We start from the raw sequence: 25,168 nt of genomic DNA, 5'->3' as shown, positions 1-25,168 counted from the left end.
ACATCACATCTCATCATTTGTGAGACAGCACGTAAGAGCTAAAAATCTGTGACATCAATCTGGTACCACCAAGGTGACAGCCGAATGTACTGTTCTAATTTTAAGACATCACAGGCTTGCTCATCTAAATTAAGGATCTGACAGGTTCTCACAACTTTTCTTCAGGTCTTCTGCATTCAGTTATGAATCAGTGTTTGAAGGCAGAGCGTGAACTTGGTTTGTAAGCTCAGGTAATCAGTGCTGTGTAATATTTCATATTCGTCTGATGTGACTAAAAACACTTTGACAGCATCTGTGTTGTGTTTTGTATTTACAATTGTGTGATTCTTGTATCGTTTTCATGTTCGTACTTCATTGGCCTTTGAAGTTCTTGGCTTTTCCGAACCTTAGATGTTTGTATTCTTAGCTGTCCTGGATTTGGTACGGAACCATCTGCAAAGAGTTCCAGATCAAACATCCAATCAACATCAGCCGGTAATAAACTTACGAGTCTGTCATGAAGCTGCAACAGAGACCCTGCAGAACATCGAGAAAAAAGGGGGCACAGAGGGGCTGGAACCCCGGAGAGCAGCTAATGATTCACATTTCATATCCCCCCCACACAGGGGCCCTTGTGTCTGCCATGAGGGGCCTCTTCGAGGGTTTGTTTTCACTGCACAATCCAAAATAAATGAAAGCCTCAGATGAAGACCGGACACTTGAGAAATTGACATCATGAAGTCCATAAGAAAACCACTAAAAACACTCGTCAGTTGCTCTTTATGCGTGTGCGTTCCCTTCATGATCTCTCTGGCTGCGTGTCGATGGTGGTGTGTGTTTCACACCAAGAGAAACAGGTGAGGTAAATTATGTTTATACTCAGGACTTCTTGTATCCTCCATACGACCACAGTTTATTTTGGCACAATTCAGTTTCTGGTCATGCTTGTCAGAGCAGATAAAAAGCCGTGATTTGTGGCAAAATGTCAATATGCTGATGTCAGTGACAATAAAACTCCATTGCCTCTCATTCATTCACAAGTGCAGAAGTCACACTAAATGAAAAAACTATTTTTTCTAAATGTTTAGCTGATCCATACATATGTGTCATTTTACACTTTTTGAGGTCATAATTTTTAATCAAAATGTCATAAATTGGTAACATTTGACCAATTAGTTTTTCCAATAATTAGAGAAACTGTCCTCATGTCCATTAACTCGTGACTTTACCATTGAGCCCACCAACAACTTCTCGTAATAACATAAAATAAACGTTTCTTCATACCAGTTGTCGGACACGTAAAAATAAATCTAAAATCTGTGCTACCATACTTGTTGCACTGAGATGCTTCAAGACAGACCTAAAACTGTGGTTATGTGATCATTTGATTCCTGCATGTTAATTTTAGGTGAGGTTAAATGATAACGTGGTTAGAGACGGTCAGACAAGTAAACGCCTTCAGTCATTTCAGTATGGAGGTGTCCCAAGTTGAACTTGACTTTTCTCTCCACACAGCTCAACCCAACGCACGCTCCCGGCGCTGCTGTTGACATATAGCAGAGTCATTCACTCATCGAGTCTCTTTCACTACTGCTTTCTGTCACCTCGACAGGCACACAGTCTAATTACGTTTGGCAATCGGAGAGTAGCGTAGTACTATTACTCCATCCGTGCCGATTATTTCTGGCGAGACTTTTAAACCGACGACAGCGGTGATTGGGCGGCGCAGTCACGGGGTCCGCAGTCTCTTCGCCCTGCCTAGAGTCAGTCAGTCAGTCGGGGGAAGGCGAGTCTGCCTGCGAGCGCTTCTCTCTCTGTGTGGATCCACCAGACGCACACACGGACATTCACACACAATTATTGTTAATTACTGAACCCTTTTCGCTCTTCTGAGAGTCTGTTTTTCCACCATGGGCGACAAAAAGAGCCCGACCAGGTAAGGAAGCGTCAGCAGGCGGTAGTTTGCGAGGCGATTTCGGTGTCCGCGCGGTTGTGTTTTTTTCGCTCGGTGGATATTCCGATGCTTTTCTCGAGGAGTGTTTCTCCTTTCTCTCAGAAACAAGCGCAGCTATGGCGGCTTTCTCTTCTTCACAGAGGACTCCAAACACGACTCGGTGCCTCTCAGACAAAGAAATTTTCTTCCTACGGGATACGCCTGGCCTCTTCGGACGGGGTTTTTAATCGAAGTTCGCCGTTAAATGGACGGTTTTTTGACATTCAATTTCACGCCGTTCACCGACGCGATATCCTTAGCTCGCTGGCTAACGCTAGCTGCCGTGCCAGCGGACACCAATCTAGACCCTTTAAGTGTATTATATGTCTGTTAAGCCCGGTGACTAGGAGCCGTGGAGAACAACCGTGGCTAGTTAGCTGGTTAGCGTGTATTTCCAGTATTTTCCGGTTCTAATAAACCGTCCACGCACGTCATGGCTCGGATTTTCTGTCACTTTTTCTATGCCACTTCGGTTACGTTAAACGCGTTCGAGACAGTGCAAGTCAGGGTATAGGATGTTAGGGGGGCAAACGTGGAAGTTGACCTTAATAATCCTGGCTTCTTTTTGTTATTTAAGGCCAAAAAGACAAGCCAAACCGACAGCGGACGACGGATTTTGGGACTGTAGCGTGTGCACTTTCAGAAACAGTGCCGAAGCCTTCAAATGCAGCATCTGTGATGTACGGAAGGGCACGTCTACCAGGTATGGGCATTTACACTGGACTTATGCAGCATTGCGATCCTGAACTCGTCGATAATGCAGCTGATTTCGATGCTTTACTTGTTGATTTGCTGTCCAAGATTCATAGAAACGCCAGTCCTCTCGTGCAAGTTAAATGTCATTTATTCAGTCTGATTGCTGGCGCTGGATTGAGTGTGGCAGTCATTGCAGTGGCAGGCAAACTTTCTTTGTCTTGCATTAGCTGGAGCACAATTTATTGCTTTGGATTTGCGTGCAAATGCTTTGACTGCAGCTCCTTGATCATGCATGCTTGCTGTTGCAGTGCTGCAGTGTTTGCATGTGTGGATCCGGTTCAGTTTGCCATTGAATGCGGTGGCTGGCATTTGTTGGATTTGATCAAAGGTGTTTAATGTCTGGGTGTGTTTATATGCTGTCAAGCTATTATTGAGACGTTTGCTGTTCAGATCCAGAACAGGAAACACATTTTCGTCTTTTTTTTCCCTTGTCTTTTTGAAATCGTTTAAAGGTCAATCAGGTGTCAGAAATTCTCATTCGGTCTTCAGGTCGTGACGCTTATGTTGTAACAGGTCTGTAAGTGAGACAGTTTCTGCTTGGTTTAGGAATTAGAGTAACATGCTGCCCATTTGTAATACCAGTTTAGCTAAGAGGAAAGAATCAGACATTAATGTTGTCTTACTGGTTTGTCAGAATGGATGATTGCATTGCTCTGATGTCTGTACGGTTCGTTTGGAAGCTGTCACTAACAAGTCTAGGTGTGCTCGTGAAGGTCATATTAATTGAGTTGTTCTCATTCTTTGTCCTGGAAGACAGTACGTTTTGGAGGTCACACTTATTTGACCCCTAGTTCAGGATGTCTGGTTGGTTTTTGAAAGCAGAATAGATGCATCTTTTGCTACATTTGATGTCCCACAAAAATGACTACTTTTAAACATTTTAACCATGTGGAAGTTTATTGATATGAACACTTTAACACTACCTGGCTTAGTTCTCTGCTATTTTTAAATTTTGAATTTTTTTGTGCTCTTCATCAAAGTGCCACCTGGCTGTATACGTTCATATTTCATGAAGAAATTTTAACATCCATAGAAGCTTTCCACTGAAAGTTCTTTTAAATTTTTAACTCTTTCCCTGCCTTTAACGAAATATCTCGTTAATTAGGTTACAACGCTTTCCCGCCAAAGACGAGTGTTTATGGCAATTCATGTTCTAGGTGTATTACGGTAAGGAAAGCCCTAGCGTATGTCCTGAATGAGTTATGGGACGATCATCATAAACGGAAGGATCAGAGACAATGTAGATCATGTTTTGACCATTTTGAATCGAATAGGGACAAATAGGCTAGTCAGTGACGGAGATGCCTTTACAGACACAGAAAAATCTCTAGTTATGTTGTGGATAGATCAATAACCTGGCAGTGTGTGTAAAAATGCATAAACGGGTGTGTGTCTGTCTTTGTTCTGTTTACTGAATGCAATTTTGATTATTCATAGAAGTATTTTGATATAAATGTCCAAAATGTTGTATTTCTGATGAAACCTATCTGCATTCAAGTGACGATAAAACACAAACACACAAAGATAAAATAAATTGGATAGTTTTTTTTTTTTTTTTTTGTTGTTGTTGTTGTTTGAAAGCAAAGGCTTGGTTATTTATTTTGATATATATAATATGTTCATATATGCATAGCAGAAAATATTCGAAAGGTTGTCCTATTTAGGTGAAAATCATCAAAAATGCTGGCAGCTTTTTTTAAAAAGAGCTGGCGCTGAAATAGTTACAATGTCCACAATCTTCACATCACTGTTTTTTGGGAACCCTAAATCGGTTCTTTAATGGCATTGCTATGAAAACCCCCTTTTTTATGAGTGTACTGCATTTTGCATGCTACGTCTCAGGGGAAGTATGTTGATGCTTTAAGTACGGTAAATAGGGGACACATCCAAAATACGCAGCGCTGGGGTGCTCCAAAACTGGGATTGAGAACCATTGATTTAATCAACAAATGAGTGTGTTCAGTTTGCCTGAAATGCCACCGTGGTTATGTTCCTGTAAGCGAACGTGGCTTTGTATCCTCCGTTGCGTGTGTTTTACGTCTGTCTGTGCTGCGCTGTTTGTTATGATGTGTGAACCCGCCAACACTTCTCATCAGCTGACTGATGTGGTGTCTACAGATATGAGTAATATGCGGCTGCACGCAGTAATCCCCGTGTTCTAACCTTTTCATCTGCTCTTTTACACCCAGTGCTTTCCTGACATTTGGGGGAAAGAAGAGGTGTTGGGAGAAGTCAGACACTCCAAAACGGCGTATTTGTCAATAACGATTAGTACGTTAATTCCCTTTCGAAACAGAGCGCAGCTCATGGATCCGTTTGCAGAAAGCAGGCTTGTTACGTCGCGGTAATGACAGGAAACGATGCCATGCGTGTCGGAAACCCCTCGTCTCACTATCGCTGGCAGAAGCCCAGCTCCTATCAGTCTGCTAAATAGAAATCGTACGGTATTGCTGATGAGAGCTGCTCTGTCTCTGTTTGATCTGCGCTGTCAAGCTTTGATGGATGCGATTGTTTGCTGATGTAAGAAGCCTGGCTCCCTTTGTAATGAGGACTAATTAGCCATCTTGTCCACGTTTGATGTATTCCAGTGGTGCACGGGAGGGAGCGTGGGGCGCTCGGAGAGAAACGGTGCGCTCTCTTACAAGTGTGCAGCAGTTTATGCTCCCATCTCAGCACCTTTTATCTCCGTTTCCCCCTCAGTGAATGGTTCTTTGTCGTGTGATAACGCATTCCACTCACCAATTATATTATCTTTGTTGGTCTTTGGAGTTCAAAGTACGCAGAGACCCCCTGTGCAAGGATGCTTGTAGATTAGCAGTTCATATTTTTTTGGTCACATAAAGAAGGTCTGTTTAAAGCAGCAGGATGGTTGCAGAGCTTAATCTGGTTCCTGGGCACTTTGGATGTGGGCTGATCGATTATTTTCATGTGGTGTGAACTTGGCTGATTTTTAGATCATAATTAAATGCAGGTTTTCGAGAACAATGTTAATTGAGCATAACAGATTCTCTTTTGCCCAACTGACTCCCTAACGGACCTTTTAAATGTTGGGATGTTCACTTGCGTACTGGGCAATTTGAGGCTCGACAGTGTGCTAATGAAGTGTTGAATGAATTATATGTATGACTTTCAGGCTCATGTATCCGCAACTTGCATGATTGTCTGAGTTGGATGACATCTTCGCTGGAGGGCATGTCTCTCACTGTTTTTCCCACACAGCAGCTGCACACTTCATAGACTCATTCACTTTGTGTTTCCATGGCAGTAGAGGTTATCTAGGGTCATGCTTCTGTCAACCTGGCAGAAATTTGTACTGCATCACTGTGGGCTTGTTGCATGATATGTAAGAAATTGCTCGGCCTGTATGTTGTTTGTGAGGTTGCACTTTTTGGATTCAAGCTAATCTCAATCCTCAAGAAAAGCCTAAAAGCATCCCCTTTCCTTTTAGCCCATCTTAAAAGTGTCCACCCACAGCATTCCTTGCAGATTGTGTTTTAATATTAAATTGGAATCCTGAGAACAGTGAAGAATGTGACACCCTTGTTTCAGTATCAGATTCCGTGGTTTCTGTGTTCCAAGATGCATATCAGTCACCCACAGGTTAGAGGGAAGAATGCATTAGGGGATTCTTAAGTTGATTGATGTTCCGGATCAGGAGGAAGTGCCATTTAGCCTTTGCGCTACCTTGATCTTTAGCATGGCCACTGGTGTACTTTTACTTCCCCTGAAGCTCCCTGTCAGGTCCTTTACACAAGTGTCCAAGTATTTTTCCAAAATGGATAAACTAATCAAATACAAAACCGCATTAAATCATTTTACCAAATTCTATGAAGTGATTCTGATTTTGAAAGTTCATTTTAAAGCTCACACATGACAAGAATGTTTAGTCTGTTAACATCAGCAAATTTGAATCATTTCTTTACATCATTTATTAATGTAGGCTGATGGTAATTTTCTTGTTTGGTCATTTCATGTTAGTTAGTTTATAATACTTTGACATATCAAGTTGTATAAATTAACATTTAATGTATTAACATTTAGAAATGATCATTAACCAAGATTAAGTGCTGTGAATGTTTAGTTCATTATTAGTTCATAAAACCTAATGCGTTAATTTAATTAACTGAATCTTACTGTGAAGTTTTTTTTTTCTTAGTGTTTGTCCAGTTTTCTTCAAAGTTCTATATTTTAACACACTCAGCGGTAGAGGTGGGGAAAATCAATTCATAGATGCATTGCAATTCCTTTGCGGTTCCAATGCTATCTATATTCTATATCTAAAATTCTGTTTATTGATAAAGCATACTCAGGACAAAACGTCACAGATATAGATGGTATATGCAGTGTGCCACCTTGCAGAATTGGCCCTCTCAAGTGCTTCTACAGCAGCACGTATAGCCTACTTTTACATTTAAATGCAATGTGCGTTTACATATGTGCGTCACATGCTCAGTAGTTGATCGGTCTTGTGCATATTTACTTCACTTACACTGAATGACAGCTGCAGAGTTGTATTCCTGTTCATTGACCAGACCAGATCTTTTACTATTGGCTTTTTACAGAATCCTTTCATTGAAATTGCAGAGAGATACCTTGTTGAAATGTTTTAGAGTCACTGAATCGAAACTGAATCAAAATTGAGTTGCTTTCAGCATTCCATGTTCAACGAGCTTCAGTGCTGACGGTCTCTCTTGTGTGTCATATGAAGGTAGGCACGTAGAGCAAGCAGATGGAATATTAAGTATGTCACGGCACACACATTCATAGATCCGTTTAGCTGATGTGCTTCTTTCCTGATTCTGTGGGAAATTGAGGTTTTAAGTGCCTTGTTCCGCTTGGAATAACATAATATTGTCTTGACACTATTGATTCGTGAAATCAACAAGGATGGCTTAGATTTAGTGTGTGTAATTGATGAAGCAGATATTTACAATCCAGTAATTTTCTTCGCCATTGCTTGAGTGCAGATTGTCGGGGATAATGAAATTACATAATCAGGCGACGCTAACACTGTATCAAATTCTCCCATGCCTCTACAAACGCACTGTGACACACTTTTGCTTATCCACAGTTATCAGCATTTAGGCCTGCTTTAAATCACAGGCATAAGCTTTTAATCTATACCAGTGTGTTAATTGAGGGTTTAAAACTTCTTAATGAGATTGTAGACGTTTAAGAGAATGAGCACAATAGTCGCCTTTCACTGTAAATGAGAAAGATCAGAATGCACTGATGAGATTTTGTCTCTTCTAGAGTTCAAACAGAGGTAGTGATGGGTTAACATCAGCCAGGCTGATTAATCATTTTTTCATTTGAGACGAATCTGCCAACAGATACTGAACATGTTTTAAAAAGGTGTAGTTGGTAATTATATTAAATACGTACATCCCATTTGTTGTCATTTAACTCTGATCTTTACATTTTATTGTAGTTTTTTAAAATATATTATCAGCATAATATTCTGCTTCTAGTGATCTACTAATGTTAAGTAAATTGAATTAAAAAAGTGTATTGTTTACAGTGGAATCTAAAAGTTGCTAATGAAAATGTTTTATTTAGGTTTGATTGTGTGTATAATACGTAGTACATGTCATGTTTTGAAAAATGAATGTTTTCTGCATAATTTGAGTGGAAAGTTGATTTCAAATACTTTTCTTTTTTTGTAAATCTAAATATTTTTTCTTTTTAGTGAAAGCAGCACTTCACACACTTGTACTGAACCCAATGATCAGATTCTTATTTTTTACATATTAATTTATTAATACTTTTAAAGAGGTTTGTGCAATCCCAGATTTTCTTTTGTGTGTTTTTGGACCCACTGAACACCATCCTCCCTGCTCTGGTGATAGGTTAATGCTTAGTATTGAGTTTGAACCGTGTGTGTGTGTGTGTGTGTGTGTGTGTGTGTGTTTGGGTGGGCTGAAATTGGCCTGAAAGTGATTTAGCAACAGAGAAATTGCTGGCCATGTGATTCTGAAGAGAGGCAGATGACAAGGCACCAGGGAGGCGATAAAAAAGGGACCAAAAGAATGGAGCGAGTGAATGAATGCAAGAGCGCGAGCAAGTGTGCGTGTTGTACGTGTGTGCGCTGTGAGGAGGGGGTTGTGGGCCACTGCATGCTGAGTTTGATGGACGGCTCTGTTGGGATGTGCTCACTCAGCCAAGAGCCTCTCAGAGGGAAGGCAGAATGGAGCACATCATTACCCAGCGCAGGGAAGCACTGGGCTCACCCTCCTTCAACTCTCGCTGTCCTCCTCCTCCTCCTCCTCACCCGCTGCATGTCATTCATTCAGCGGAGCAGAGGAGTCTTCCATTCGCCTGACTCATGCATATATCACCTAACCACAGTCAGTGACGTATGGTGACCACACTTAATCAGCTAACTGAGTAGGAACTGAAGCCGTTTCGATTGAGGGACTCTGCCTCGCTGTAGTCTGCGGCGCCGAGCGCTGATGAAGACGGTAAGGCAGACAATAGAAGCAGACGTGACTGACAGCCAGTCTTGATATGAGCTAGAATCTGTTTTTGCCGGAGGAAATATAAAGCCATTACAATCTGCAGCTCTGCTTGTATATAGATGTTAGCGCTAAGAGGATTAGTCAGCTTACTTTATTGCTTGCTGATGTGTTTTTCTGTGACACATTGAAATTCTTCAGAGCAGTAAGGGCATGGATTCGCAGATAACGTATGAAGGTGATGGGTGAGGGAAACATCTTTTCAGTGAACTCTTCGTGTAAAGGTTTTATTTTACAAAAGCACACCTATTGGAAAATGTATGCAGTATATTAAGTCAAGCAACATCAACAAATGCAGCTAGAACCATGCTCCAAATACAGTTTGTCTGATGTTTTAATACTTTCAGGAATGTCTTTTAAATTGCAGTATGTGTATTCTCTTCCATGCAGAGATTTTGTTTTTTATTTTTATTTAATTTATAATCGTGACTTTAGTGTTTAAATACTTGGTATTGCCCACAGTCTCCAGATAGTTGAGTGTGGGAGTACATCGGCACTGAAACTTTCTCGCAGTGCAAAAGTGAATCACAAAGGAGCAGTTCAGTGACAAGATGTGGTTTTCCATTTGAGTGCTTAAGAAAAAGTGCTTCATTGTTGCATTTCTCCTTATTAGTTTAGCAGAGCAGGCCAGTCTAGACATACATTCAACATATTCAATAAATTGTTGTGTTGAATAGGGTGCATATTGCACAGCCTTTAGCTTGTTCATACCGATTCGGAAAGTGACCTGTAATTATACAGGTCAGAGGCAAAGGCAGTACTCAAGGATGAGTGAATCAGAGAGAATAGGGATCACTCTTTCAGGTCGTCGTATGAAAAGAAACATGGCAAACCTCTGCTGATAGATGGATACTTATGTGTGCTAAACACAAACACTACACCTGGTTTGCTGTCTGAGTGATGAGGGGAATAGTGCGGTTTCCTTTGGTGAAAGGTCAGACAACACAGGAAGCCTTCTCTTGGATGGATCAAAAAGAGAAAGAGGTGTTTAGAGAAAAAGAAACATTCTTTTGATCGCTTCCTTTTTGCTCGTTATAGACAGGCCCACACAGAGTCTGCGCTTGATTTCCAAATCCAAAATGCCAGTCATCTTTCTTTTTTTTTGTGTGTGTTTGCTTTTAAATGACATTCAATGAACAATGAACAAATAAATTTGTCCAATTTAATGCATTGTGATGTTCGTTTAATGTTTATTAAACAGTCTGTGTCAATTGTGTATTAAAAACGTTATTAATATAAAATGGTGGTTGGATGGTGGATCAACACCAAGAGATGAGACCAGAATACCTTTAAAATTGAACTGGAAATTAAGTGCTATTTGTCCAGCCAGAAGAGAACTGGCCCCAACTGAGCCTGGTTTCTCCCAAGGTTTCTTTTTTTTTTTTTTTTTTCTTCGCCATTCATTTTGTCATGGATGGGGTTTTGTCGTTGTCGGCTTGCTTAGTTGGGGACAGACTAACGATTGTAGCGATTATTGTCAGTTTGATTTCACAAACAGTCTCTGCATTTAATAAAAATGAACAAAGAAACAATATTCTCTATTCTCTAAACAATACACTCTATTCTCATTTGTTACCGTGCTTTGACGCAATTTGTATTGTTAAAAGCCGTTTATAAATAAAAGTGATTGATTGATTAAAACGAACGGAGAACTAAATTCATGTATTGTTTAATTTAACCTCCTGAGGGTAATACTCAATCATTTTATTTTTTTCTGATTCTTAAGTGCAAAATGCAGCACAAAAATAAAGAAAAAAGATTGCATTTGGGTAACTAGTTGTTTTTTTTTGTTTTTTAAATCCTGCGCTATCAGCTATCTTCTGCTTTTTCACTTTGCTTTCACATCCATGTCTAGAGAGAGCAGTTAGATATCATGGTTAGATTTTTCACTACAGCTGAGATCTTCTCCCCAGAGAGCAATTTCCTCAGGGAAGAGAGAGGGCAGAATCCCTCCAGAAGGTGGAGATGAATGTTTAATGTCCTCCACCCGGTAGAAAGTGACAGCACAAGAACCCAGGGCCTGTTCTGTAGGTGCTCTCTTCACTATCTCCGTTCTGTACAGCAGGCACAAAGCCACTAATCGCTTAGTAGAATGGCTTATGGGAGCCCAGTCCCAGAGCTTGTTCAACACACGCACACATGGCAGCTTCATCATCCCCCACCAGCCAAACGCTTAATGCTGCTGCGCCAGAGGATCAAGGCGCTCCGCGAACTGTCACTGCACATAACTGTCGCGTTTGCCGTGATGTAAGAGGCGAGTGATGTTAAATCTAGTGGAGAATCTCACGAACGCTGTCAGGAAATGTCTACAAAATGTAGCATATTTTTAGGACACCATGAGTGTTTTGCATTGCTTTTTTTTTGCATTCAGAGTCCTCCATCTGAGCTTAATTAAATCCGTAGGCTCAGTAGAGAGTCTGGATTCAGTTTAACTAGCCTTGTCCTTTAAATGACAACAGATTGCTTTTTAGATTGCAGTATGCCTATAAAGGTACAGCCTTGTAGTCCAATACCATGCCTAAGTAGCAGATATGTATCCCATTGACCTGATTGTCCTCTCTCCAGGCCACTTTGTGCCCCCATAGCATGCAAGAGTCAATGACTATGATTGCCTGGTTATGCCGCACTTGAAATGGAGAGCTGTGTTAATTGAACGCTTTTTTTGTAGCCTCTCTTCATTGGAGCGTTCTCTCATTCTGTCTTGCCTCTACAAGCAATCTGTTTCATTTAACGCTGCTGTAATTTACTGCACCGCTAACATTTGTGTAACCGAAGCCTAGACTGGAGTCTCGCGGAAATGCCAACCGCTCCAGGAATTAAAGAGCCTCCATGTGCCGTGTTATTAATTACATCAGTTTAAAGTGACACATGCCACTGTGAGAGTGGTCAAGACCTGTTTTCGCACAATCTTACATTTGGAAAATGACCAGTTGTATTATTTTAATTTTACTTTTGTTATTTATTTATTTTTGTATAACATAACAAGAAATGGTAGGATTGCTTCTGAGTAACTTTTTCTTTAATATACAGCAGAAAAAGTGCAATAGCTGGTTGCAACAAAGCCCTTTAAGCTAAGAAAACCCTTCATGATAACCTTTAGTTTTAAATAAAACTAATTCTTTTAGCTTAAGGGGTTGGTTGCAGCTGGGCCCAGATCTTTGCAATGTGACTCTTGGATCTTGGAAGTTTCTGATTTTTAATGATCCATGCTTTTTCAATTGGTTTAATCTGAGCTTTTCCTTTTGCTCATGTTGGTTTCTGTCCAACAAGGGCTTGTTGAGCACTAGGACTATGTTTGGAATGGAATATTAGCGTCATACTTACTGTTTACAGCACAGTAAAAGTTTGTATGCTGGAACATATTGCATATTTAATTCATCAAGTGGCGTTCATTTAGCTTCTGGATGAATATTTCACATTTTTAATCAATTTTTGCATAAATCTTTAGGTTCTGAGCCAGATTAAATGATATGTTGTAGATTAAATCATGATTTATGGTCTTCCAGCTCATTAGTCAAACTGTAAATGGAAGGACAAGTCAAATGCATTGCATTGTGGGATAGTGTTCTCATTTTGCACTGCGTTTTTTTTTTTTTTTTTTTTTTTAATGTAGGCCAACCGGATGTTCTATGCATAAAGGAAATGTACTATGCATAGTAAACAAACTATATAGTTTAATGCAAATGAAAATAAGCCTATGAGAAAGAGAGATTCAGTTTGAGTAGATTGGAACGTTTGTCTTAATGTGTAATTTGTCCAGCGCGTGTTTTCTAAATGATGGACGCCGAAACACACAAGAGTGAATTGTCCCTTACGGCCTCATTTTCATTCAAGTCAAATTAAATGTGGCATATGCCCTGACTAATCCATAGTAAGAGTAGTATGCTTTTCCAAAACAACCACAATGACCTCTCTCATCCAGCTTCATTCAGGTTTCTCTCAACTTGGCAACGTCTGTTCACTAATGTGAGTTTGGTCAGTGTCCACCTCAAACTGTGTGCCGTTCCACTTTTCCCACTGGAGTGATGCCACCTGTGTTCATACACGAATCCCAGTCAACAGGGTGAGGTTGTGATGAGGCGCTCATGTGCCGATCGGTAAATAATGCATTGTGTGGTTTTTGTCGTGCTCGGAGAGTGTTGACAGCGGTCCTGACATGCCAGTGAGTTCTCATGGCTGAGTTACAGCTGGCACTGATTCATAGCTCAAACGCTCTGCCTGTTTCTGTCTTGCTGAACTGCTCCTGATACAAATCTCCCCGCGTGGCAGGAGATCCACTGAGGGGAGGTTAATCAAATCAATCACGGGCCTGTCCAGCGCTAGACTCCTGGGCTAACCTCAAGTTGGAAGGGATTTCTGGATCCCCCCCCTCAGGAGGTGAACTAAGCCAAGTACCTGTTAAGTGGAGGATCGTGCACTTTTGACAAATCCCTGGTCAGGATTAGAGCGAATTCCCTAGTGCTCAAAGTACAAGTGATGGACTGAATACAACTGTCCTTGGCTTTCAGTACTGGTGTATGATGAACTGATTGGGTTCATCAGCTTTAGTTGTGGTAGTGCCATATTTATTTTTGACCGGAATGAAAACGAGATAGTAGTACGGGTGTGTTCAATGGATTGTAATGTTGTTTAACAAAATACCAACAGTTCAGCTGAAGAAATGTGTTTCTTAGTTTTTCTGAAATACTTTTTAAAAAAAAAAAAAAAAGTTGGAAGGTACAGTAATTGGTATTATGATAAAGAGTGTTTGTGACCCTGGAACACATAACTGAAAGATTAACACAAAACTGAGATTTATACATCCGACAACAGAATAAGCTTTTCATTGAGGCATGACAACATTTGGCTGAGATACAACTATTTGAAAATCTACATTTTGAGAAAATCACCTTTTAAAGTTGTCCAAATAAAGTCCTTAGCAGTGCATATTAATAATAAAAACATCGTAAAGGTTTTGATATTTGTGGTAGGGAATTTATTAATATTCTCAACATTTTCAAGTGATCTTTACTTAATCTCCTAATGATTTCTGGCATAAAAGAGAAATCTATCATTTTGACCTATACAAAAATTCGACTATTGCTACAAATATACTAGCAAAGACTGGTTTTGTGGTCTAGGGTCACATTTTAGTACTTAAGCCATGGAAAAATCACTTTAATGCATGACCTATTGTAGCTTAATCCTCTCTTACCTCTCATGACATGATGCTCTATACTGGAAGTGTTGTCTGTATAACATTAATTTAACTTTGTATATTTTTACTTTTTCAATTGTTTACTTCTCTTTCTTTATTCTGCAATGTGTTAGTTCCTGACCTTTTTTTTGTTTTGTTTAGTTGTTTTTTTTGCCTTGACCAGCACAGACCAAATGCACATTATTCCCACATGCTCTAAAAGATGCTCTCCAGTATCCTTTGCCAGCGGGCCCTGAAGCTCATCTAGATTCCTCACAGAGGTTGTATTGATTGGAGTTGTGCTGGCCTCTTGAACATGATTCCCCATTATGAGGGATTGATTGGCTTCTCATTGGCTGGTCTCTGCGAGAAAGGCGGCTGTATCCTATCAGTCATAGGGAGTAAAAGAACCATTGCTATCTAAGGGCCACAAGTTTTCTTAAAATCTCAGATAGACGGCTGTTTGTTTTATCTATTATTTTTGAGTTGAAGGACATCTAAAGAACCAACGGCCTTACGATCACCAGAGCTGCTTCTATCAGTATATTACAGTATTGTCTTCGAGCTTATTTATTATTCTGTGACCACTTACACTCCTAACCAGGCACATCACATGATTCTAGTGATAACCTCTTGTGACAAAGGCTGTGCAGAAACATTTTCCCGTGTCATTGCGTTCCAAAGTTGGACTTGAGACTGCTTATTTTCAGCGCAATGCAATGGCTAAGCATATTTGTGCACTTACGTAGAGTATGTATCTGGCCTTAATTTTTCATTCATAAGTTTTGGAAATGTAACCACAATGTAAACGGCTAAACATTCGCAACTGTGACTGATACAAAATACTGAGGTGAAGAGGACTCCCAAGTCTAAATGTTTAGACAAAACAAAAAAACACTCGTGGGCTTCGGCTCTTCCCCCATGATCAGTCGAAATCCTCTGTTACCCCCAGCTGCTGCCAGATGTTGGCCATTATGCTTGAGGAACGTGAGCTGGCTCAGGCTGCATGGCGCTCTGCCTCAGATCTCAGACACAGCCCCTCGGCTTTTAATTAACTCAACACCGCACAGAGGAGAGAGAGCCTCCAGCGCGCAGCCGCTGCCTGTCTTTCCAATGTTACTGTGTGTGTGTGTGTATAGAAGCGCAAGAATGGTTTCCTTAACTACATGTACACTATGCATTAGTGAAGAATAGTGGTTATAATGGATCTTAAAACTCGCACTTCAGATCATATTGTGCGTCTTGTTCACTTTTCAGATCGGGAAAAAAAAAATTACACAGCACACTTCAAGTACTTCTTTAATGCGCAGTGCATGAGTCATCTAAGAAAAAAAAACATACTCAAATAAGCATAAATATACACAACGTTACAAATAAAATAAGGTCTCGTACAAGACAGCAGCAGGTATTTATAGGCTTGTGTCTCTTTAAGACCTGATGCACAAAACCAATATATTGATACACATCCAAATTGATGCACATTCTGAGCTTTTATTGTTCACTTAATATAAAACCTTTTATTTTTATGAGAATAATTGCCGATGCAGGTATTTTGGCATAATTTTATGTAAGCAAACTTGTCTGAAATGTGCCTCTCTGTTTCTGTGGTCACAGGTAAAAAAGGGCGGGAGTTTAACATCGCTTGAATGTGTAAATTGGCGAGACAAAACACATACGAATAATGAACTTTAAATACCATTCATCTGAGAACTGCATACGTGCTGTGGGTCCTGCTCCGTACACTCTCAGAAATAAAGGTATAAAAGCTGTCAGTGGTGCGGTACCTTTTGAAAAGGTACACTTTTGTACCTTTTTTTTTACCTCAAAGGTACACATGAATACCCAAAGGTACAAAAATGTACCATTTGAAAAGGTACCACCCCCAGTGACAGCTTTTTTTTACCTTTATTTCTGAGAGTGTACAGATCAACTATGAACAATTCAACCCCTAGTAAAGAATTTGTGCCCGGCAATGCTTAATCCATTATAAAAAATTATTTATAATGCACGTCAGATTAAATTAATATTGTGCAGTTTCTGTTAAACTTGTTTTCAGGGTTGCTTTTGTTTGTGATCACTGTTCTCACGCACAAAAAAATAAAGACACAAACGTGAAACAATTTACACTTAGAAATTGCTAGTAAAATAATTAAAGATGGGGCATGTAAGGGCGAATAGAAAAACTATTCGCTAAAACTATTGACTGCAAAGAGCTAATATATGTAAATGAATAATAACCTTTTTAAGTAAACTTTTCCCTCTCTGTTTTTGATGGGGCCTGTTTGTTTCAAAGGACTACCAGATTGAAAACCTCTTTCTATCCGGTTTATGGCAAATGAGGCCAAACCTTCTAGCTAATCTGATTAGTCCCTATGACAATGACATGCTACAAATGTCCCACCCTATGATCCTCACAGTCATTTATTAAAGGAGTAGAGTAATGAGATTACACATTTAGCAGACCCACACAGCTGGCGATGGGCCGTCATCACATTCGGGAGACCAGTGAAAGGGTTTTAGACACCGAAATGCCTGCAGAGGGCTTTATCTAGCTAGGTATCTAGCTTAATGTCTTCGACCCAATCCACAGAATCGGTGCTTTAAAATGGTTTTGTGTAAACATTGTCTTAGGTGGATTACATGCGGACATGTGATGGGGACGTGTTATGCATACTTGAAATTTTTGAATGATTTGAGTGATTCCTAGTAACCTAGAACCAAGTAAGTTGGTCTGACACAGTTTTTGCTACATGAATGGTACCTTAAGTGAAGGGGATGTTAGTTTAAAAAAAAAAAAAAAAAACATGTTTGAGCTGTATGTTTATGTATTCATCTTTTGTAGATTAATTTATGGTTAAATGGTGCAAACTAAATTAAGTTTGCTCCTAATAAAACCTCATTCAGTCTTTTTAATGATTTTAAAAATAAAACGATGGTAACACTTTAGAATAGGTAATACTTGTTAACTATTAACTACGACTTTTCCCTCAAATTCTTAATTTGCTGCTTATTAATTAGTTACATTTAGGTTTTGGGTAGGATTAGCGATGTAGAATAAGGTGTTAATGTGTGCTTATTTGCCGCTAATAAATGGCTAATATTCAAGTAATATGCACGTTAATAATTAGTTGTGTAAAGTGTTACCAAAAATACTTGTTCAGTCTAGTATTCTGTTAACATGCATGCTATGAAGTGACGTAGCTGTATTTGGTTGAGTGCATTTCACTACACACACATGCTGAAGACGTATTTTACTTTAAATGCACCCCACAAAAGTGAAACATCACGTTTCGATTGCCCCCAGGTGTCCAGTCCCACTACAGGTCATAAAACCCACCCTCACCATATAATCGAATGGGTTGCGAGACAAACTAAATGGTTACATTTTTAATTTAAAATTTAATTTAATTTTTAAATTTAATTTAACATGGTTTTTGATGTGGATGTAATTTAGGGTGTTTGTTTTTAAATATGGCCACTTCCCATTTAGCAAATGGCGACTTCACTGTTCTTTAATGGAAATGAATGAAGGCATGTCATCCATCTATGGTTAAACCTAAAAGATTCTTTGAAAGGGATACATTGCATTACTTCTGGCTTTAGGTGTTGAACTTGTACTTGTCTATAACTTCCAGGCTCAGCAGTTAAGTGAAGTGTTTTCACCGCAGTTAGTGCCGCTCTGATACTCACTATCAACTCTGTTCGGCCCCACAGGAAACCCCGGATAAACTCCCAGCTGGTGGCACAGCAGGTGGCCCAGCAGTACGCCATTCCTCCTCCCCCAAAGAAAGAGAAGAAGGAAAAGCCTGAGAGGCCCGAGAAGGATCGAGCCGAGGGGGAGCGTCCCGACAGAAATCCAAATGACACCGAACTCACAGACAAGGACAAGGACAAGAGCGAGGAGCAGCAGCCTGACAAGGAGAAGAAGGACAGAGAGAAGGAAATCATCCCAGCCATCACCAAGAAACCCAACAGCAAAAAGAACAAGTATGTTAGCCACCAATAAGAATGAGAGAAAGTTTCTGCTTTTATGGAAAGAATAAAAAGTAAAGTTTCTCTTCACAGGCCCAAGTCAGACAGCCATCAAAGCCCACCCAGTGAACGAAACAGCATTCAGTCTGGCAAATCCACAACCAAGACCAAGAACTCCCACATCTCCAGGTATCTCACCTCTGTCTTTATATTTCTTCTTTTTTTGAAGTGATGAAAGGATCATAGAGCAACAAGCTTGAGTGGAGAGGAGTAACAGCAGCTCGCTGCATCCTGTAATGACACATCTGTTGAGAGAAACCCTGATAAAAATTTGCTCCATAGCTTACCTCTCCACTGTGAAGTCCTTTTAATGTGTGCTGCTGAACACAAATATATGTATAAAATTAAATCATGCTTGTGAAATTCCCATCAAGTTGATTTAAGGCTGTTCTTAGTGCTGTAAAAAGGCTGGTATGGTAGTATTTTTTTTGCTTCCTTTCGCTTTTTCTTTTGCTTTCTACTATCACTCTTTCTACCTTCTTAAATAATGCCTTTTTATTCAACAAGAACAACTTAATTTGATCATAAAGTGACAGTAAAGGTTCATATTTTTACGAATCTTTCATATTTTTCTAATCTTTTACATTTTCTGTTTATCAATGCATACTGACAAAATATTAAGCAGCTTAACTCTTTTCAGTGTTGATTATAAATGCTTCTTGAGCACTGACATATTAGAATGATTTTTGAAGTATAATGCAACGAAATTTACCAATCCCAAACTTGTGGTGGTGTTGACCTGTAAACAAGTAATCCTTGTAAAGTTTTTTTTATTGTTAATTTTGACTCCCCTGCTGCACATGGCTCCAGACTGCAATTGAATAATCGCATTTTGCATTAATTCGCAAGTTTGCCAGTATAAACTTTGTTAGAGAAAATCAGTGAGTATTGCTTTCTGTGGGTTAATTTGTCATTTTGAGGTCGCAGCACCCAAAACGCCGCTCTTCAGCACTGCTCTCATACTCTTCACTTTCACGCAGCCTCATAAAGATGCTTAATGCTGTCATTTAAAAGCCAAAATAATGGTATTGTAATAATAATAACTGCAGTTGAAGGTCTGGCTTGAGAACGTGCTGTAAGTCACTCTGACAGTGAACAAAGCTGGCAGACAGCAGTGACGAATGTCAATGTAGAAAGTGCTCTGATTCACAAATGTGTGTGTCTCTCTCTTTCTCTCTCTCCCTCTCCCTCTCTCTCTCTCTCTCTCTCTCTCTCTCTCTCTCTCTCTCTCTCTCCGTTTCTGTCTGTGTCTGTCTCTTTCTCTCTGAATGAGCAAGTCGTGGGCTGATCTCAAATGAGCAGCAGTTTTACTCCCACACACGCCCTGTTGGCTGCCGTCCCACCATTCTGTTTCTGTCTGCTTCTGCCAGCAGAGCTCATTGTGTCACATTGTCTTGGAGGCATACTAACAACTGAGGCTAATGCCAATCAATGAGATTTAGCTTTGTGCTTTTGCCATGCACACAACCCTGGAAACATGTCTCCGTTTTTTGAAGGATTTAGTAGTGGGTTTTTTGTGTAAATGTCAGTTTTGCTAATGTTTAACTTTTGAAATTTATGCTGTTGAGCGTTAATCTGGCTGATCTCTGTTAGTCTTTGCATGCTTGCTTGGTTTCTGATGTTTGGGAAATGTGAACCTGGCCTTATTTTCTCAAAATCATCTTTTCATCTGAATACTAAGTGTCTAGGTGTCTAGGTTAGTCTTGAGTGTTAGCACTAATAAAGTTATTTGATTTTTTTTTTTTTTTTATGTTGTTACTTAGGTTAGTTACTTCTGTCTTTTTGAGTAAAGGCTGTGTGGGTGAACTGTTTATACTGTGAACAAGTGTTTGTCCCATAAACATAGTTTGCATGCAATGACCATATCCCTGTCCTTTTCTGCATTTTAAATTCAAATCATGCAAATACTGTGACGGATGAAACTAGGCAAACAACCCCCCCCATGAATAAATATAAAATTATTAAATATAATATTTAATTGTTTTTATTATTATTTTTTGCCAATACTATTCACAACGGCTGCTGTTTTTTTTGATTGATTAAATATTAATTAATCAATTAAATATTTATGCATTAATAAACGAGTATATTTTAAAATATAGTTTATTCCTGTGATGTATTTTTTTTCCTGTTATCATTTTAAATCGTTGTGCTGCTTAATATTTTATAACATTATTTTATTTTAAAATAAAACATCTTTATTATAAATCATTTTACATAATCTTCAATATCATAATCATTTATTTGCTGTCACACTTGAATAATTGAATGCGTCCTTGCTGAATAAAAGTATTAATTTCTAAAAAAAAATGTATTTTTACGGATCCCTAGTTTTAAATAGTGCTGCAAAGCCCACATATACATGAATTCTGTCTTTAATTTGAAAAAAGTTGTTTTTGCAAATAAACTTTCCATGTTACTCCACCATCCTTAGTTCCAAAAAGTGACCTAAATTGTCTTCTTCGTTGCATTTACCCCCCAATCTCCAATCTGCAGGCCCAAACTGAAGAACATTGACAGGAGCACGGCCCAGCAGCTGGCCATCACGGTGGGGAACGTCACGGTGATCATAACAGACTTTAAGGAGAAGACCCGCACCTCCTCCACCTCGTCCTCCACAGTGACCTCCAGCGCCGGCTCTGAACAGCAGCACCAGAGCTCCGGCTCCGAGAGCATGGACAAGGGCTCGTCCCGTGCTTCGACACCAAAGGGAGATCTCTCAGTCGGGCACGATGAGTCATTCTGAGCAGCACGGACGCTGTCGAGACAGCGGGGATGTACTTTGCCTCCATTTCCCCTCACCTTGCCCTTAGCCAACTCAAATTCATTTCTACCACTGAGAGAGGAACACACAGTCCTCTTGCCCACACACGCTCAACATACCTACATGTACATTTGTGTGGATGGTGCAACCATGGTGGACCGTGGATTTGGGCAAACTGTCTCTCTTTTCCCTTCCTGGAGACATCCCACTATTGTATGTATTGTTTTATATTTGTATGTGGATGTGCAGCTGAATCAACCTTTTTGTTTGGTTTAAAAAAAGTGATATATGTAAATGTCCGCTGTGCACAGTAATCCCTGACATTTTAACTATTCTGGACCATTACTGCTCTTATTTATTATGTTGCATCTTTCTACTTTTAGAGATTGCTTTTTTTTGTGGTTTTGTTTTTTCAGCTAAAGTAGCTAAAGCCGACGGCTCCCCTTTAGTGTTGAAACAATTTTTCTGGAGATTCCTGAGAAACTTCTCACAATGGTGCTAGATACACTGTGAAAAGGTTTCAGTCCTCGGACTGACGTTCACACCATAGAAACAGATCCCTCCTCTCCCGAAAACAATGGAAATATTCGTGTCCTGGTGTCAGGCTGCATTCTTCTGTTGCTTTGTTTTGGGATTTTTATATATTTTTTGTTTGTTTGTTTTCCATTTTGCGAGACTGATCTGAACATTTGTGCACTGGGGGTCCTGAGATCCGGTTTCATCAACATACTAAACGGATGATGTTTTACACCCGTTGCGTTATGGAGAAGACAGCTGGGATTCACAAACCGCAAGGAGACATTGCACTCATTCGGAGATGAACTGAGCTTTCTTAACGCTCACTTGGCTTAACGTCTGGTTTTGCAGTTGAATTCAGAACATTTTGTTTGACAGCTTTTGTTGTCCTTCGTGGTCTACATATGATGTATTGTAAAAACACTAAAAGGGGGTTGACGTCTCAGAGGTCCGTAGGCCTTTAAAGTTGAAGAACTACTTTGGGGTTTTCTAGTTATTTTTGATCGAAAGAAATGGATTTTATTCTTAGGGCTTTACTCGGCCTTGTTTTAATCCGAAGACAGACTTGTGACATTTTCCCATTATTTTCAGAAACCTAGATGATGGTGAGCAGTGCAGTATTTACTAAAACAGCCTCGGCGCTAAAAATAAGAGACATTGTGCTGAACATGAACTGTCGTAAGCATTCAGCACTAACATTTTTCAATTTGTTTACTTCAGTGTCACGAAAAATTGACGCGAGCATGATTTCACACAATATTCCCGCTCCAAGATGTCTAGCTGGCAGTCCCGCAGATCTCCAAGTCAGCACACCTTCCCTCTGAACTGTATTAAACCTGTACAAAGTATGTGTATATGATATGAGTTTTATTTATTGAAGGACCAAAGGAATTTGATATTGATGACATGCTAGGCAAATGAATAATTCAAAATGTAATTACCATATGTGTGATATAACATTTTAATAAAGTCTAATATAATCCATTTCAAATGTGTAATTCTTGTCCTCTTGATATATGCAGAATATTTGTATACTTGTAAATTCATAGACATTCGATCTGTAAAGGCAACACTGACTTTTGTCACTGTACTGCGTGAATTGCATAGAATTATTACAGCAAACTCTCATCAAGCTGTTTTTTTTTTCCCTCCTTTGCAGATACTTTGAATGTTTTGAAATGAAGAGATAAATGGACATTTTGTTCCACTGGCAACTTTGATGCTTTGAATGGGTTTCTGCTTTTGTTAACCACCTTTGAATTTCACTTCATTAGCTGGAGTAGACCGATTAAAGCGTCGTGTATAAATGAAGACTGGGTTGTTTTGCAAGGCTAACCGTGTGTCTTGTTTATATATCTGTGTTGTTAACCAACCAAACCCATATCGATTGTTGGATACGAAGCGTTTAAGTTGTATTGATATTGATTTTGTTTTCTGACCCAGTGCAATTCAAGATAGACACTATTCTTAAGAATCTTCTTTTTCTCACGAGTATGCAAAGTAATAACCGGAATAGGGGTTGTTCGACGAATCACAAATCAGTGGGGTGTTAATTATTCTGCATTATTCCGATTTTTGAGATTTTACTACGTTTTAACCCCCAAGAGTCATCGAATTTGCAATGTATAGCTTAAACACATTTCGTAAACTGTATGAATATAGCCATTTTTTTCACTTGCCTTATCCGCTGTCAGAAACGGTTACCTGAATTTTGTAAAATTGTAAAGAAAAAAAGAACAAACGATGAATTGTATCTTTAATTTATTTAAATTTGAGCAGAAAAACAATTGCTGAATTTAAACTGTGCTTATGTATAACTCAAAAAGGTGCAAAAGCCAATGTAACAGGCTATGAATGGCAATGGAGTCTTTCTTTTTTTTTTTTTTTTTTTTACGCGCAAGCAGTTCTGTTCTTGTGTACGACCAGTAACCTTAATTTACTGTGTAAAGATGGTTACATTTTTTTGTTTTGTTTTGTTTTATTTTTTTAGCTTTGTCAGAAACCCAAATATAGAATGCTTGTTTACATATGCTATAGCGTTAACCTTGTGAAATTGCAGTGTACCTGTACAGTCCCGGCTCCTTTAATTTTGTCAGTGTCTTGTAAAAAAAAAAAAAAAAAAAAAGAAAGCTTTTACGGTTTCCTTTTGCATAATACGTTTTAATTTTGTTAGAAGGAATCTTTTGTTTCCCTGTTTCGTTTTCTTGCTAATTGCTGTTATTGGTAAATTTTGTGTGGAGCTCTTTCATTTCACTTGTAAATGTACATTTTACTTGCCTTTCTTAATTTTTTAATCGATCGCCGCTCCTTGTCTATAGCTAATACAATGCTAACATTCGACAGACTTCCCGGCATGTGCACGACTTTGCTTTTAGACGCTGCTTCATCATTTCCCTTGCTTCCAGTAGAAATGTCTATTGATGCATTTTGCTTGTGTTTTTTTCCACAAATAAAATGTTCAATTTATCAACGAGTGTGGTCTTTGTCTTTCTCGTGCAATAAGACTTAAGCACGCGCAGAGCTAAAATAACCGATGAACCTAAAAATGACTCTCAAGGTCTTAAACCGCAAAACGGTGTACCTGCCTATTTGACATGCTAGTAACCAACTTAAGTTTTTTAAAGCCTTTCCACTTCGTACTCAAATGCTGTTTGGTTTGATATCCAATGCGTTGGGATTGATGCATATTTTGGGCCCGCTGTAGATCTCTATACTACAGTATCGTCCTCCTCTGATGACCTCTTGATGGAAAATTTGGCATGCAGAATAAAAGCTTTTCCTCGGCTTGTTGAGTGATGTGTGCTGCTCCGATAGTGAGTTCTGGTGCCCTGAGGCCTGCTGGGAGCTGTCTCATCTGGGATGGAGATGTCAGAGTACAGCTCTCACCCCTCATGTAAAGCACTGACACTAGACTCTGAGGAGACCAAATGTTTTATCCCTACTGAGATAATCAACTCTGTTCTCTTCCTCTAGCTAAATGACTCATGTCAGTGTTCCCTGATGCACTGAACTATATGGAGGCTTCTCAGAGCTATGGCGCTGTATTGAGTGCTGGTCAACACTTCAGTCATTTCAACTTTGGCCCTATTTGCCGACTTGTAAAGAGCCAGTGATTACAAAACAATTTTTAAAAAAAGATGGAGCAGAGACTTTTATTAGCAGAGAGTGGAGGTCCCTGGCAGTGGTAAAATAGCTAACGTGTGATCGAATACGTAGGATAAATTCACAAAATAATCTTACTAACATCGTCCTCATCCGGCACGGAGCATGACTTTCAATACAGTAGGCTAAAAGCAGATTACTTTTTGTTTGTTTTTTACTGTTACCTTGTCAACCCACACCTAAACGTCGTTTTATGTATTTCTATTAGCAGACGCTTTAATACTGATGTCAAAATGGCTCATGACACTGGTGTTGAGGGCTGTGTTGGAGAGGGG

General features: G+C 39.4%; 1 protein-coding gene across 1 annotated transcript; it reads left to right on the top strand.

Annotated features, from left to right (window-relative positions):
• The first annotated feature begins 1,603 nt into the window (after nucleotides 1–1,603).
• On the top strand, nucleotides 1,604–24,198 carry rybpb (RING1 and YY1 binding protein b). Its single transcript, XM_043242384.1, has 5 exons — nucleotides 1,604–1,915; nucleotides 2,550–2,675; nucleotides 18,134–18,406; nucleotides 18,485–18,580; nucleotides 20,948–24,198. The coding sequence occupies exons 1-5, from the start codon at nucleotides 1,890–1,892 to the stop codon at nucleotides 21,195–21,197; spliced, it is 771 nt and encodes a 256-aa protein (XP_043098319.1). The 5' UTR covers nucleotides 1,604–1,889; the 3' UTR covers nucleotides 21,198–24,198.
• The last annotated feature ends 970 nt before the right edge of the window (nucleotides 24,199–25,168 follow it).

Source organism: Puntigrus tetrazona, chromosome 6 (genome assembly GCF_018831695.1).
Source record: "Puntigrus tetrazona isolate hp1 chromosome 6, ASM1883169v1, whole genome shotgun sequence".
NCBI classification, from domain to species: Eukaryota; Metazoa; Chordata; class Actinopteri; order Cypriniformes; family Cyprinidae; genus Puntigrus; species Puntigrus tetrazona.
Note: the sequence above shows the minus strand (reverse complement) of the source record. Positions and strands in the feature narration are given on the sequence as shown.

Bases quoted from the DNA above. Each gene is read 5' to 3' on its own strand.
- rybpb (XM_043242384.1), top strand. From the start codon at position 1,890: ATGGGCGACAAAAAGAGCCCGACCAG. The intron at 1,916-2,549 runs GTAAGGAAGCGT...TTGTTATTTAAG, and splicing joins GACAAAAAGAGCCCGACCAG to GCCAAAAAGACAAGCCAAAC. The intron at 18,407-18,484 runs GTATGTTAGCCA...TTCTCTTCACAG, and splicing joins CCCAACAGCAAAAAGAACAA to GCCCAAGTCAGACAGCCATC.